Source organism: Macaca thibetana, chromosome 6 (genome assembly GCF_024542745.1).
Source record: "Macaca thibetana thibetana isolate TM-01 chromosome 6, ASM2454274v1, whole genome shotgun sequence".
Lineage (NCBI taxonomy): Eukaryota > Metazoa > Chordata > Mammalia > Primates > Cercopithecidae > Macaca > Macaca thibetana.
In genome coordinates, this window is record NC_065583.1 from 166,332,064 (window position 1) to 166,348,501 (window position 16,438).

General features: G+C 37.1%; 2 protein-coding genes across 3 annotated transcripts in view; both read right to left on the bottom strand.

The window, feature by feature from the left end:
• ROPN1L (rhophilin associated tail protein 1 like) overlaps positions 1–16,438 on the bottom strand; it is a 918,600-nt gene that overhangs the window by 67,143 nt on the left and 835,019 nt on the right. The window lies entirely within an intron of this gene.
• Positions 1–16,438, bottom strand: part of MARCHF6 (membrane associated ring-CH-type finger 6) — an 83,166-nt gene that overhangs the window by 38,851 nt on the left and 27,877 nt on the right. For both annotated transcript variants that reach the window (XM_050794067.1, XM_050794068.1), the window contains exons 5-10: positions 12,188–12,260; positions 8,759–8,927; positions 7,538–7,727; positions 5,434–5,495; positions 4,811–4,843; positions 2,261–2,312 (exon numbers count right to left, since the gene is read on the bottom strand). In XM_050794067.1, the coding sequence (XP_050650024.1) occupies positions 2,261–2,312; positions 4,811–4,843; positions 5,434–5,495; positions 7,538–7,727; positions 8,759–8,927; positions 12,188–12,260 (579 nt within the window). The remainder of the gene's footprint in view (positions 1–2,260; positions 2,313–4,810; positions 4,844–5,433; positions 5,496–7,537; positions 7,728–8,758; positions 8,928–12,187; positions 12,261–16,438) is intronic.

Genomic DNA, 16,438 nt, shown 5'->3' on the forward strand with positions numbered 1-16,438 from the left:
GCTAAGTATGAAAATCTTTTTAAAATCTTTATAGTAAGAATTTTTATAGTCTTCTTTTTCCTCAAGTCTTTCTGGCTAAATTTTACTTCATTCTTAATAATAAAATGCAGTTATCTTTTCTTTATGGTAGAAATAAATTGACAGCACAGATTACCAGGGAAGTGAGAAACTCAATCACAGAAGTCAGAGTGAACCTACTAGGGATCTGGCCTCTAACCCTTTCTCACTATTTCATGGGTAGGAATCTTTTTGAACATGTATTCCCAATATATTTAAATTTATTTATAAATTATATATATATGTATTAGTTTACTAACATATTGTGTGTAATATAAAGCAGAAGAAATTTTAAAAGGTAAGAAAAAAAGCTGTATGTTGAATTTTGCCTATTTTGCTCTCATATCCCAGTCTGGAGACGACTCAACTAGGCCCCTGGGAAGGGTAAGTTTTAACTCTATTTGCAGAGGTATTAAATAATTATTAACCTTAAACACCAGTTGTGACAATAGTTTTCTATCCCATTACACACAAACTAATGGAAAAAGGACAATTTCTCAGGATTGTCACCTTCTACTGGAAGACCACAGCTTTGTCAAATTATATTTCTGCAAAGCGTATGACCACAAGAGTCAAAACACTGCCTATAGAAAACTTCCAACAGAGCAACCCATGCAGGAAAAAAACAGGAGGGTGTTTAATCCCAATGATTAAAAGAAAAAGTATGTTCCTAATGGAAGAAAACTTGTTTCATTTCCAAAAGATCCTAACTATATAAAATACATAAGTTTACTAAGAAAATTCTTTTCGCAGTATAAGCTCAGGAGGTTGGATTAGAAAAAGCTTTACTTAGATTTCTATAATTTCTATTTACTTAGATTTCTATAAATGAGAGTTCTTATTTGTATAATTCATGTTTTAAATGTGACCTGTTTCTACAAACATTAATTTAGCATTAAGCTTTTCTGCAAGAGTAAAGACCTAAATCTATAGATCATTTTTTCTCTCAAAAACAAATAGTCGAGATCAAAACAGTTTCAGTCTATATATGAATTATTTCACATAATGAAAAATAAATGCAGAATAACATACAGACACCCCCACATGCAAGGTGAACAAAGAATGAGCTTCCTATTAAATCTGCAATTTTGTGAGTATCTACTAAAAATTAAGAAATCAATGGAAGTATCCGAAATACTGTTTATAAAATACAAGTAAATTTCTCTTCCTCTTTTACACATAATATACAGAAATTAATTTTTGGTCTCATCCTCAGTCCAAATATTCAAAGCCCCTTACACCACATGGCTTCTTATTAAAGACATCTGCTTTACACGTCACAATGTAGTCCCCAACAGAGCAAATAACTTGCAATTTGGTGGAAGAAGCCGGGAAATCGCTCCTCATCCTCTTCAGCAGAACTAAGGGGTAAATCCTAGGTACTAAGGAAGGAATTTCTCATAGATTATCCCTATATAGGGATATGTTGCCTGAGGTCTCTGAGACACAAACCATAGGACACCTAACAGTAACCCCATTCTATCAGACTCTACCTCCTCACCCCTCAGAGATACAGAAACTGAATTCTAAGGCCTTGGTTTACTCAACTTAGTTTTCCTTACCTCTTCTGGTAAGGAGAAAAACCTCTGTCAACAGTGTCTCCTCAACCTTGCCTTTCTTTCTCTAATTACTCCCAATGGGAAGGACCACCGTGTGTTGCCAAAGAATCCTCACAGCTGCCCCCACAGAAGTGCTTGGAAGTGATTTTGCAAGTCCTGGAATCTGGTTCTAAGGGGGGCTCACATTTGGGGAAGGCTTACTGTCTTCCCACAAGCCTACACCCAGCTCTGGTAACAGCTCCCAAGTCAAGATCTCTAGAAGGCAATGGTCAGGATTTTGACAGATGAAAACAAGATCTTCCACCATAGGGAAGAGCACAAAGACAATCAGCATAAAAGTAATTCCAGAAGTGGGAAACTGTGTATTCTCAAGTCAGTCTAAAACCAGCTTCTACCAAAAAAAAAAAAAAACAAAAAAAAACAAAAACAGAAGGAGAGACAAGTAGGTAACTACAGTCACTGCTGCTTAGGAAAGTATCTGTCTGTCTGGGGCCTATCTATACAGGTATTTGTATCTGAAACTATTTTCATATACCACTTAGTATTTATTCTTATGTTAAAAAAAAAAATCTATAACAAAGCTCCTACAAAACTAAATTCCTACCATAATACTATAAAAAAATAAAAGCACAAACACAACTTACCAAAAACAAGAATGAACAGTGTATTTAAAGATACCACCCAGAAGACATGTTCCTAAAGGAAAAAAAGCATCAACAAAGCATATTCAATTCATATTTAATATATGTTTAATTGGACTATTCCACTTATTTAGCTAGAACCAAATACTAAAAACAGCTAAGATTGAAATTTTCCCTCTATTGTTTTGGGATTTCAATCTAGACATAATATGTAATTTTCATTTTTCATTAGCTAGCTCATACAACTAAGCCTAATACAACTCAAAAATGTTACATGTAGAAAAAACAAATTCATTTATAAATACTTCCTTTTTAGAAATAATCTAACACAAATTACATAGATTTTCATAAATACCAGATTTCATTTAAATCAAATGACACCAAAAATTTCAAATGGAGAAAAATTTGAAAGCCAAATTAATTGTAAACATCACGTTAATGTCAACTGCAGTGTTTCTTTCAACATCTACTCTTCTTTCTTGACACCTACAAGGCCACTACTGCCTGGCTACCTCTCCTTTGGAAAACTCTAGCTTGATCTCCCTCTGGTCCCCCCACTCCCTGTGGTGCGCTAATTTTCTTTGTCCTGTCTCACCTGACCATCTGGTCACCTCCCACAGTTACATACTGTCGCCTCTAAGGTGACAGCTGTCTACCTATTCCTTCAGCCATGTTGCACACACTTTAGCTATGCCCCATGCTGACACTGACCAGACTGCCCAAGTCCATTCATCTATGCCCACGACCTTCCCTAACCATCAGGTTAAATGATCCTTCGAAAGATCTTTTGTCTAAAAAAAGGATTTCTCTGTTCAGGTCCCCTAATCTTCCACAAATCCAACCAGCAAGAAGGGTAATTAGTTTGTAAATGACTACTACATTTCTTCTCACCATGCTGGCTCAATTTTTTCAACCTCTCTGCCTTAAGGGCTCCTAAATTTTCCCTATCCCCAACATATTTTATGCTTCAACCTCTAAGTTATCTTCACTGAAAATCTCCTGCTGACAAACTCCACTCCACTAAGAAAGACCTAATCAAACTCCCTTTTGTGCCCCTTGTGTCCTGTGCACACTTTTTGTCACTGAGTCTCCAAAACGTTCCTTGTTTACATGTGCATTTCTCTCTACCTCAATATAGTGCATCTTTGAGAACAGGGACCCTGTCTCATTCACCACTGAACTCCCCAGTGCCTATCACAATAGCTAGCACACGTCTTCATATTAAATATTTTTTACTAAAATAATGAATTCATCCTGTCAAAAGTTTTTTCAATAATTCAAATGGGTTTCAGTCAACACCACTACCTTAACAACTTCTGTCCGTCATTTATGAGGAACTGGCAGGGTAATAAATATAAATCAGTATGTGGCCAAATAATGCTTTCTATACTGACTGTGATCAAACCATGACTAGAAGCTCATTAATACCACATTCCCACTAAACTGTGGAATTATACCAGATATGTTCCTAAAAATCTACACACTGCTAAATTCAACATCCTCTTCTGGTTAACATCTGGAGCCAGCCTGAGGAGAAGGCCAACACTGAGGACAGCAAAGGAGATAGATGGAGATATCTGGGTCTCTGAGGACATTGTTGGGCTTACGGATCAAGCAACCTCAAGCTCATTCTTCCTCCGGACTTCCTGTTTTATTAATGTTCCAACCAGTAGGGTTCTGCTACCTGCAGCCAAAGTCATCTTAAGCTATTTAAAAATCTCAAATGGCAAATAACTTCATATTACAGGACCTGAAAACAGCATCATTTCTTCTTTAAAGAACAACTTCTTTAAAGAATTGCTCTCACCTTAGAGTTGCAACCTTTACTAATAAGGCAGAGTTCCTAGGTAAAGATAGGTGGGGTTCAGCAAACAGGAAAACCTAACATCAGCCTGGGGTGTCTAACTGTGTAAATATGAAAAACCACTTTGCTTCCACCAGTACAGGCAATAAACACTGCAAGATGGAACTTTAAAAGAAGACCAAGTTCTTTTTAACTACCATTAACTTTGAAGTTTATTTTCTTTACTAAAAATCAAATATTTAATAATTTTTAAAAAATAGTTATTACCTTTATGCTTTTTTAATATTTTCAGCACACTAAACATACAATCTTCAACATATAAAGTAATCAAAAGCCAAAAGGCATCTTGACCTTTACTACATACTATAAATGTGAAGTTTCTGAATCACTAAGACAACTCCAATTCTGTTATTAAAAAGAATTCGCTTTGGCGGGGTGCAGTGGCTCACGCCTGTAATCCCAGCACTCTGGGAAACCGAGGTGGGTGGATCACGAGGTCAGGAGATTGAGACCATCCTGACTAACACGGTGAAACTTCATCTCTACTGAAAATACAAAAAATTAGCTGGGCGTGGTGGCCGGCTCCTATAGTCCCAGCTACTCGAGAGGCTAAAGCAGGAGAATGGTGTGAACCTAGGAAGCAGAGGATACAGTGAGCCGAGATCTCGCCACTGCACTCCAGCCTGAGTGACAGAGCGAGACTCCGTTATAAAAATAAATACATAAATAAATTAATTAGTTTCACTTACCAGAAAAACTAGTGATCCATCAAGTCCTAGCATCTAAAAATAAACAAAAACGATAAGCATTAAGATTCAACAGAACTTTCTATCCTAATTTATGAAAAGCCTCATTTTCTTTTCAATATCTTTAAATATAGTCCTCCATCCACAACTTTCCATTACTTCCTATCATTTTCAGAAAATAAAAAAATTTCTGTTTCTGAATGACAGTTTTATATTTTGAGTCTCCTTTTACTCAAAATTACATGATTTATAAAGTCTAAAAAAATTCCATCTTGGATTCGTTACTGAAGATATAGAGCTAATTAAGACTACTTCATAATATAACTGTATTATTTTGTCAACTGAAGCATGAAAATACTATTTAAATTTAAATTGTTATTTTGTTTTTCAAAAGTCCACAATTTCAGGTAAAACATTTCCTAAATGGAACAAGGTTTCGTAAGAGAGAAGAAAAAGCCATCAACATCACAATATTTTCACCACAAACAGTATATCACTTAACTTTCACTAGGAATGAAAATTCCAGTAACTTTTCATCAACTGTAACCATAACATCTAAATATAACAAAGTTTAAAATATATTTTAGGATTAAAACACCAGGATACTTGACAGAAAAAGGTCTTACTCTTTCCCATGTAAGCTCTTCAGCAGCTCGGTCCCATTCTAAAGCATTCCAATTCATGTCATCTGAAAATATAATTGCAATTTAAAGATTACTAATGGAATTTGAACTAAAAATAATAAATAATAAAAAAATAATAAAATGCACTAAAAATAGTAAAACTTAGTACTTTGTAAGCTGTTGTTGAGAAGCTAAGCCACATTTCCATACCAAGTATTTGCTTGTCAGGGAACAAATAAGAATAAAAACATACATATAAATAAATACTACATATAAAGTAATGTAATCCTAGATTGAGATAAATGCCAGAAAGGGAACAAACAGGGTTATGTGAAAGACAGGAATTCAATAGCTCTAAGCCAGGAAAGAATCTGGCAGATTTGAGAAAAGGAAACCAGGGGACGAGGACATTCTGAGTAATGATATGGGTAGCAGAAGACAGAAATCAGATCATACAAGAGGAATGTGGAGTCTGGATTTTATTCTTTAGTAATGGGAAAACTACTAAAAGATTTAAAGGCAGCAGAGTAATATGAATTGTGTGGAGCAAGAATGGAAGGAGAAAGAATAGTTAGGAGCTACTGTATTAGATCAAGGGAGAGAAATAATAGCCAGACCCAAAGGTAGCAGCAAGCTGTATTCGCAGAGCCTCTGACCTCTCCCTGCAAAGGTTCCCTGTTACCATTACACAAGCCACTTTTCATCATCCTTCAGAGGTCTCAGCTCAAATACCAGGTACTCTGAGCTACCTGGGAAACCTTATTTAAGACAGGTCTCGGCTGGGCAAAATGGCTCATGCCTGTAATCTTAGCACTTTGGGAGGCTGAGGCAGGAGGATCACTTGCACCCAGGAGTTCAAGACCAGCCAGGACAACAGGGAGAACCCATCTTTACCAAGGAAAACAAAAACAAAAACAAAATTAGCTGGGCATGGTGGCACACACCTGTGGTCCCAGCTACTTGGGGAGTTCAGGTAGGAGGATCACTTGAGCCCAAAAGGTCAAGGCTGCAGTGAGCTGTGTTCCTGCCACTGTACTCCAGCCCGGGTGACAGGGCAAAACCTTGTCTCAAAAAAAAGTAAATTAATTAAATAGGTCTCTCCCCAACGGCATCCTCAGAGCAACCTGCACAACACTTATCACACAACATGTCTTTCCTACTTTTTCACTAAACCAGAAACTCCAGGAATGCAGCAGTCTAATGTTTTGGTCGCAGTTACATGCTCAGCGTCTAACAGAGTGCCTGACACAAAGAGACAATCAAGTATCAGGCATGCCAAGCAGACCTAGAGACAGCGCAAAGCTTGACAGAAAAACTGTGGTGGGAGGGAGGAGGGGAAGTGAGTGACCGACAGCTGACTGGCAGACTCTGTCTTGGATCTTTTTTTTTTTTTTGAGACCCAATCTTGCTCTGTCACCCAGGCTGGAGTGCAGTGACATGATCTCAGCTCCCTGCAACCTCTGCCTCCTGGGTTCAAGTGATTCTCCTATCTCAGCCTCCCAAGTAGCTGGGATTACAGGTGTGTGCCACCACGCCCAGCTAATTTTTGTATTTTTAGTAGAGATGGGGTTTCACCAAGTTGGCCAAGCTGGTCTCAAACTCCTGACGACCTCAAGTGATCTACCCACCTCCTGTCTTGGATCTTATTTTATATGCTAGAGTTTACACTGCTAGAAAATGAGACATTGATTTATTTGGATGGCACCTTGTCTGCAGTATACACTTCAAGATTCTTTTTCAATTTTAAAAATTGCACTGACTCAAGGGACATGGAAAGACAGAAGCAAATGAATGTGGTAAATCTGTACCAAAGTCCTTTATTTTAAAAAAAGTAGTACCTAATCCAACTTAAAAAATAATTTCTTCCTATCTATCCTATAAAAAAAGTCCCTGTGTAAAAAGGATTTTAAAACATAAAACATGCTGTTTCATAGAAAAAAACATATTTATGTACATCCATAAATGCCAGTTTGCCAAAATAAAGTAAAAATAAATTAGAAATAGAACTTCACAACATTAAAATTTGAAAATGCCAGCCCTTTTCCTCAATGCAAGTTGAGAACAGATTTGCAGTGCTGAAGACTGAGGACACACAAGCAGCCATTACCCTGGGCTCCGTTATTAGCATCTGCCGCATCTTCCACACCAGCGTCATCTTCCTCCTCATTGTCCTCCTCCTCCTCTTCTGCCTGGTCATCCTGGGCATCAGGGTTTTCCCCCACCACTGCATTCTCAGCTGGTGGGTTAGCAGGCTGATCAGCAGCAACATTTTCTGCACCATTTCCTCCTGCTGGAGCCTAAAATCACAGAAAAGCCCAGAAATTTAGATCCACTTGTCTGTTTTGCTCTGTTTCCAAATCACATTATTCTTGCTAAAACAAACAAACTAGGCCAGGTGTAGTGGCTCATGCCTGTAATCCTGGCACTTTGGGAGGCGACGGCAGGCAGATTGCTTGAGCCCAAGAGTTCAAGACCAGCCTGGCCAGCACAGCAAGACCCTGTCTCCACATAAAATTAAGAAGTTAGCCAGGCATGGTGGTTTGCACCTGTAGTCCCAGCTACTCAGGAGGCTGAGGTAGGAGGATCTCTTGAGCCTGGAGGTTGTAAGGCTGCAGTTAGGTGGGATCATGCCACTGCACGCCAGCCTGAGTGACAGAGCAAGACCCAATCTCAAAAAAACAAAACAAACAAAAAACTAGAAAACAAATATAAACTCTACCAAACTCTTTTTAAAAAGAAAACCTTTCAAAGACATCTTTTTTAAATGTATCCGATGTGGGATCAATTTTAGTATATAGGAACATAACCTCACTTCATAGTGCACATATTCGTTCAGTATAATTTAGTGGATTAACAGTTCACAAACCATTATAGAAAATGGTTAACAAACCTTACTCTCTTAAAAACATCATTCTGTAGTCCTCCTTATAGGACAGCCTTTGTCTTTATTGACAGCATCAGGGATGAAAATACATTTTTTTTAAAATGCACATACATATATACATATACGCAACTTAATTCTGTTAACAAACACTTGAGGAAATGTTTTCAAACTTCTGCTCAGTGGGTAAGATTGTGCACACGGACTTTAGTATACCCCCAATGCCGTCCCTACTCTAGCTAGAAAATTAAGAGGCAAAGTTATAACAACACTTTCTTGATTTTTCACATCTCTCTTCATCTTCACCCAAACCTTTCCACTGCCCTCCTTTCTAATAACAAAAGAACATTTATGAGGGACATGGAAGTCAAGAGTTTGAGTCTTAGAGAGAGACACTAATTCTCATGACCTACCTAAGTAAAATCAATTTTGGAGAAGGGGAGTTACCTCATTTTGGTGATGTCCCGCAGCATTGAAGGGTGGGGCAACGTGCTCCAACCAAATTGGTGCTCCCCCATGGACTATCTGCTCTCTCAACCACACCAGGCTGATGAATGCACACAGTGTGCATGTCACCACAAAACAACCCTGCAAACAATCTGCCAACAAATTTTCCCTATTAAAAAAAAAAAAAGTACATATAATTACTCCAAAGAACACTTAAAATTAGGAAAATAAAGATAAAATGTTTTATTTTACACTAAGTCTCAGGAAAAAAACAGCCAGAAAAATAAATAATTTTTTGGATGAAAATCTCAAGTTTCTCCAACAGAACTATTTGTGATTATGGTGAAATTCTATTTATAAGAGAACCTATACATATTTATATACTTGTATTATGTATCTTATTTAGGCATCAAATACCATCAAAACTATATGGAAATTACCTATCCATAGCCTATCTTTTGAAAATGGCCTAGAAACAGAAAGGCAGAAAGCAAAAAAGACAAAAGCAGTCTAATACTTGACAAAGGCCATGCATTAAACTTATGTAATTTACCAAAGGTTAAAAACTCTGTCCAACTCTAAGAATTTCTGTATCCTTATTTTACACACGTTTAAAAATGTGATTAGCTGACACCTGAACTCACACAAATTAATAGAATCATCAAATCAGAAAAGAGGAGAAGCTCCTCCAGACAAGTCTAATGACAACATAAAGAAATGAAGGTTAAGAGATATTCAGGATGCCATATGTAAGACAAAGAGGTCTATTACAAATTTTATAGAAGTTTGTCACTTGGCCAGGCGTGGTAGCTCATGCCTGTAATCCCAGCACTTTGGGAGGCCAAGGCAGGCGGATCACTTGAGGTCAGGAGTTTGAGACCAGCCTGGCCAACACAGTGAAACCCCATCTGTACTAAAAATACAAAAATTAGCCAGGCATGATGGTGTGCGCCTATAATTCCAGCTACTCGGGAGGCTGAAGCAGGAGAATGGCTTGAACCCAGGAGGTGGGGGTTGCAGTGAGCCAAGATTGAGCCACCGCACTCCAGCATGGGTACAGAGTGAGACTCTATCTCAAAAAAAAAGTTTTTCATTCAGAAAGCAAATCAAGTTTTGATGCTAACTGCAAATATACCAAAAGTGTATTCGTTTCTCAACAAATCCAGAAAGGTGAAGTACGGTTCCTTTGGTAATCATACAAGAAAATGCATCACATGTTGTGATACCAAGGACCACTTTCTCCTTTTCCTCTCTTACTTAAGAGGCTTATCTTTCCTTCCCTAGTCCATGTTTACGATTTCAGAATTATTCACAGATAACTCAAACACCTCTGAACTATCAGCCACTGGAAAATCCATTATTTTAATGGAATCACTTTTTTCCTCCATAGAAAACCTGAGAAGGGTCAATCTGGTAGACCTTGACCCACCAGCGCCAAACTTAAACTAAACTGGCATGGCCCCTAGAAAATATAGTCTGCAGTATGTCCTGAATCAAAAGAGGAATCCTAACTACCACCTTACTAAGGAACTCTCCAGGCTATTACATTCTGAAAGGTTTGGACCAAAATATCCCCTTTATATCTTCCTTGCCATCAGCAATAATCCTAACTGTTTGTTACAGATTTTAAACATTTGGTGACAAACTCTAGTCCTTTTCGCTTATTCCTTTAATCTGGGCTGGTTTTGTGAATCCTGGAGAGAAGTGATGCTGCCTAAGTTCCAGAGCCCAGAGGAGGGCTTGCAAGCTTCCTCTCTTGCCCTTTTAGAATGCTGCCCTGAGACTACCATGTAAAGAAGCCCCACTAGCATTCCAGAAGATAAGAGGCCATAAGGAGGAGAACCAAGGCATCTCAGATAAACCATCTTAGATCATTAAGTCTCAGTAAAACAGCTGAGTGACCTAAGCAAGCCCAATAGTTGAAAAGTTCAGCTGAGCCCAGCCCAAACTGCTGACCCCAGAATTATAAGCAAATAAAATGGTAGTTGTTTTAAACCACTAAGGTTTGGGACAGTTTGTTTTGCAGCAATAGATAACTGATACAGTGCACCTAGAGATGACCTCAATTACTGAGCTACAGAATATATAGAAACTGATAAGACACCAAGGAAATTTAAAGTAAAATTTCACAGAAAAAAAAAATTCTGTAGAGTACAAAATATTACTGAAAAAAAAAAGTAGTTTGGCCACAACGGCTATCAGAAAAACTGGCTCAATTTTTCAAACTGTAAAAGGCAGCTTAGGACTATAAAACCAAGCCATGTTTGTAATTTAGTTTGACTAGCCCCACTAGGCTTCCAGTGGTCCTCTGTAGTCAATGAATAGTCTACTGAAAGCAATTCAGGTGACCCTCAAACCAATCAGGTCAGAGGAAAAAAGAAGCCTGCCAATATAAGGCAAGCAAGAATGCTTAGAGTCAAGATATAGTAAAGTAACTACAGGCAAGTTTTTAGCATTTATATTCTAATAATCATGGAAAACATTTAAAAAATAAATCTGAGTTCAAATGTGCATGTTAAAAACATTAAAATGAACTCTTGGCCAAGCACAGTGACTCATGCCTGTAATCTCAGCACTTTGAGACACTGAGGTGGGCAGATTACTTGAGGTTAGGAGTTTGAGATGAGCCTGGCTATCATGGTGAAACTCCATCTTTACTAAAAATTTTTTAAAAATTAGCCTGGCTTGGGACCACACGCCTGTAATCCCAGCTACTCAGGAGGCTGAAGCAGGAGAATCATTTGAACCCACGAGGAAGAAGTTGCAGTGAGCAGAGATCACACCACTGCACCCTACCATAGGTAACAGAGTGAGGCTCCATTTAAAAAAAAAAAAAAAAAAAACTCTTATGAACATAAGACAGTAGCATATATCTCAAACTGCATGACAGCCTATTTAGAAAGTCATCCCAGCTGTGCGCGGTGGCTCATGCCTGTAATCCACGTATTTTGGGAGCCCGAAGCGGGTGGATCACCTGAGGTCAGGAGTTTGAGACCAATGTGGCCAACATGGTGAAACCCTGTCTCTACTAAAAATACAAAAATTAGCCAGGCATGGTAGCGGGCTACCAGGGAGGCTGAGGCAGAAGAATCACTTGAACCCAGGAGGCAGAGGTTGCAGTGAGCCGAGATAGCAATACTGCACTCCAGCCTGGACAACAGAACAAGACTCCATCTCAAAAAAAAAAAAAAGAAAGAAAAGTCATCCCATCATTACAAAACAGTCCCATGAAACAGGTATGTTTTAAAAGAAATGTCATTTACATTTATCAGCTACTTCTACTGCAGCTAAAACTGTTAGTGTAATAGACATAAATTATTTTTTCTCAAAACAGAAGAATTTACAAATTATAATAAAAACAAATATGCAAGGAAAAAAGCAAGCATCATCTACATCATGCAACATTCATCACACAGGTTCAATACTCACGTCGACAGCATATCTAATGGCAGTGTCAGTAGTGAGCTCACAGAGCCAGTAAACAAGCACTTGTAGATGCGGCCTACCGAAAAAGAGCATGATGGCATACAGTCACAACTCACATCATGAACTCATATAGCTGCTCAAGAAAGCAGAAGTAAAGTGGAACACCACAAATGCCACTGAAATAAACATTTAGTCTTTACAAACCTAAGTCTCAAAATATTAAATTTTTAAAAACATGATCAAGCACAAATAGAGTGACAATCAAGAGTAAATGTTACACAATCATGTTTAGTGCTTAGATTCTCTCTAGGTTTACTTTTTTTTTTTTTAATTGAATGAGCTTAGATATTTGAAAAGCAAAATCTAAAGTAAAGATCTCCAAAATTATAATATAAAGAATTTTTTAAATTCTAGAATTCCAAAATTCATTAAGTCTGCTCATGACAATAAAATGTTTCAGTTTTGGAAGTATAAGTCTTTGAAATTAAGAGAATTTTTCAGTACAGTATGTATTGCAATGCCATAAATGGCAACCTGACAATCAGTATTTTAAAAGCACAGATTCAGAGGTTCTCTAAAATACAGAATATATTACTCTAAATTCTGGCCATTTAGAGAAAGACAAAGTTTGGGTGAATGTACTGCTATCAAGGCAGAAAGTCTTTTAGTTAGGAAGGCAGAATTCTAAACAGAATGAGATAACAGACCACAGATTTGAAAATTGGGCACAAGAATAAAAACCTGAGGCTTTCTTTCAAACCAGTATTTGTGTATTAGCTTAAGCATTCCCTATATAGCCTTGTATCAGAGACTTCAGTTCAGATTTTCAGTGACTTCAATGGCTGTTTTCAAAACCAAGTCAAAATGGAAAGGTAGGAAAAGAATTTCTGTAATAAAAATTACTTACATGTGTTTATAAAATACTCACGCAAGTATGCTTGTAACAATGTAAAACTGACAAACCAAATGTTTAGATAGGTAAATGAATTCATATGCAATAGGCCTTCTTACTACAGAGCGCTGTGCACCGTTAAAAAAAAAAAAAAGGGCAGCAGAACACTCACTTACATGGAAAGACCACCAGAATACGATGCTAAGCTAAAGAGAAACGTTACAGAATATGTATCGTGTGATGTAATTTAAATTGTGCGTATCTGTATATAAACAAGTCAGAACAGAAAACAAGCTTGTGATTAATAACTGTTAAATCTTGTAAGTCCTTACTTTTGCCTATTTCATCTACTGATTTCAGAGAGGCATGTAAGTCTTCCACTATGACTGTGACTGTTTTATGTATTTCAAGGCCCAGTTTTCTGGTTAGCCATTTGCTAACAAAACTATTTTTGTATCTCTTTAGCATTAACCTGTGCTGCTTTGTATTTATCTCTTGTAGTAGTGCAAGTTTTATACCTACACATCTATGAAGCTCTCTAGTAACAGAGAAATCTAATCCCTGATGATTACAGACGTATTTAATTTTATTTCCCTACTTCCTTCCTCCGCCTTCCCTTCCTTTCCTGCCTTTGTTTGAAATTTCCAAATTTTATTTGCTGTTTCCTACTCATCCTATTTCTAGTCTTCTAGCTGTTGCCCTTGAGTTTTGTTATGTCTTTATTAAAGTACATTTTACATAAATCTTAAGCGTACAGATGGGTGAATTCTTAAAATATACATGTCTTGGGTAATCACCACCCAAATCAAGATGTTCAACACTTCCAGCTCCCCAGAAGGCTCCCTCAAGCTTCTTCCGAGGCAAAAGCCCCTGCAAAAGGTAACCACTATTCAGATCTCTATCACTATAGATGAATTTAACCTGTTTTAAAATTTCACACACATGCAATCACACAATTTTGTGCCTGGCTTGTTTTTTGTCAAAGAAATAAAATTCATCCATGTTATTCCATGTCACAATAGTCAGCTCTTTTTCCCTGCTATGTAGTATTCCATTGCATGAATAAACCACAATGTATCCATTCTACTATTAATAGGCATTTGACTGATTTCAGTTTTTAAGTACTATTAATAAAAATGCTGTGGTCGTTCTTATACATATGTTCTTTAGTGAACAGAAACTTCTTGTTCTGTTAGTTATATTCCCAAGAATGGAACTGCTAGATCATAAGGTATTTGTATACAATATTTAGCATCAGCAGATACTGCCAAACAGTTTTCCAAAGTGGTTATAACATATGCACTCCTCCTCGATCACTGTACATGTGTTCTAGATGCTCTACATCCTAAGCAACATTTGGCACTGTCTACTCTTTTTATTTTTAGTCACCCTCCTTCTGCATTTCTCTAACGATGCTGAACACTTTTTCATGTGTTTATTGGCTACTGTCATCCCTTGGTATCCATGGGGAATGGGTTCCAGGAATCTCCTCAATAATAAACAGATGCTCAAATTCCACAGTTAGCATTGCAGAACCCACAGACATGGAGAGCTTAGTATATTTAGCTGTTTTTCCAGAAATACCTGTTCAGACCTTCTGTCCACTGCTTAACTGAGATGTGTTTGCCTTTCTGTTATTGATTTATATACTCTAGATACAAGTCCTTTGTTGGATTATGTGTACTGCAAATATCTTCGCTCATTCTATGGCTTGGTTTGCCTTTCAATTTTTTATTTATTTATTTATTTTTTTTGCGTGCCAGAATTAAATTGCCTTTTATTCTTAAAAGTGTCTAAGGATGAACATAAGTTCTTAACTTTAATTATGTTCAACTTACTAATATTTTCTTTTATGCTTATTCTCCTATATTTTACTTTAGAAGTTTCTTTTTAACTTTCACATTCAGGCTTTTATCTCAAATTAATTTCTGGGTTAGGTTGAGGTCATGGTATGATTCATTTTTTTCTGTATGGCCATCTGGTTGTTGCAATACCATTTACCGAAAAAACCATCTTTTTTCCACTGATCTGTGGTGGCACTTTTGTCATTAATAATGAAACAATGTAGCTGTGAGTCTAATTCTGGGTAGTTGTGAGTCTAGTCTACATTTTTAATGCACAGTTATGCTCTATTTTTCTACCTACATCTAGAACATCTATAATCTCCCCACAAATGAGATAAGCAATTTTAAAAGCTTGAATTTCTATGTTCCTGTCACAATTTCTCCCACATTAAGATCATCTGGAATTTCAGTTCCAGGCTGTTACCCAAAAACTATTAATTATTGTAGATTAACAATCGAGACTTAGCTATATGAAACACTTCTTTGAATCTCACATCTTTCTCTCTTTGATTCCTTGCTCATTTAGTAGAGTATATCCTCAGTTTTTTCAAAAAGGTTTAAGGTGGTAAATTTTCCAATCTCTCACATCTATTGAAACATCTGTAGTTTGTCCTTCCATCTGAGAGTAATTTGCAGGAAGGGAATTTTAGGTTCAAAAACATGAAACTTTGAGTTTCCACTGTCTTCGAGCATTCAACATTGCTAATTTTAAGTCTGATGCCACTTTGATTTTCTTTACTTTGTTGGATAATCTGGAAGCACACAATCTCTATACCTCTATCACCATCGCCACATTACCCAGCTCTGGAAAACTTGAGAATATGTCTAGGTTCATGAGACTTTTCCTTTACCATGGTCAGCTTTCTCTTTCAATCTAAAAGACACCAATTGTTTCCTCATCTCCACTGTCTCTTTTACCTTGTGGAACTACTTACTAGACAGATACTGAAACAACTAGATTAGCCTCCATTTCTCTATATTTACTTCTCATAACTACTTTGTCCCTCTGAGTTTCATCCTGGGAGAATTCCTTCATACAATTTTCTAGCTAACTCACTCTTCAACAGTACCTATATTCTGCTAGTTGGTGTATCTTCCAAGAATTTCATTTCCATAGGTAATCAACATTATTTTACCATATTTTAAGGAGACATGAAGATATTAATTATGCTAATTTAAAATTTTGTTTAATGACTCTTATCTATATACTCTGCCACCCATATACTACATACTTCTCTCCATAACTATAAGAACAACAAAGAATCCAAGAGGATTCTTTGGATTGATTAGGGGGGTTGATTAGCATATCAACCTCCCAAAGAGCCTCCTATATCTGAAAGATAAGCCTCCCAATTATTTAGGACCATTACATGTATGAGTATTTTTTAATTTTATTTTAATTTTATTTGTATTTTATTGAGGTGACATCTCACTCTGTTGCCCAAGCTGGAGTGCAGTAGCGTGATCTCAGCTCACTGAAACCTCTGTCTCCCGGGTTCAAGTGATTCTCCTGTCTTA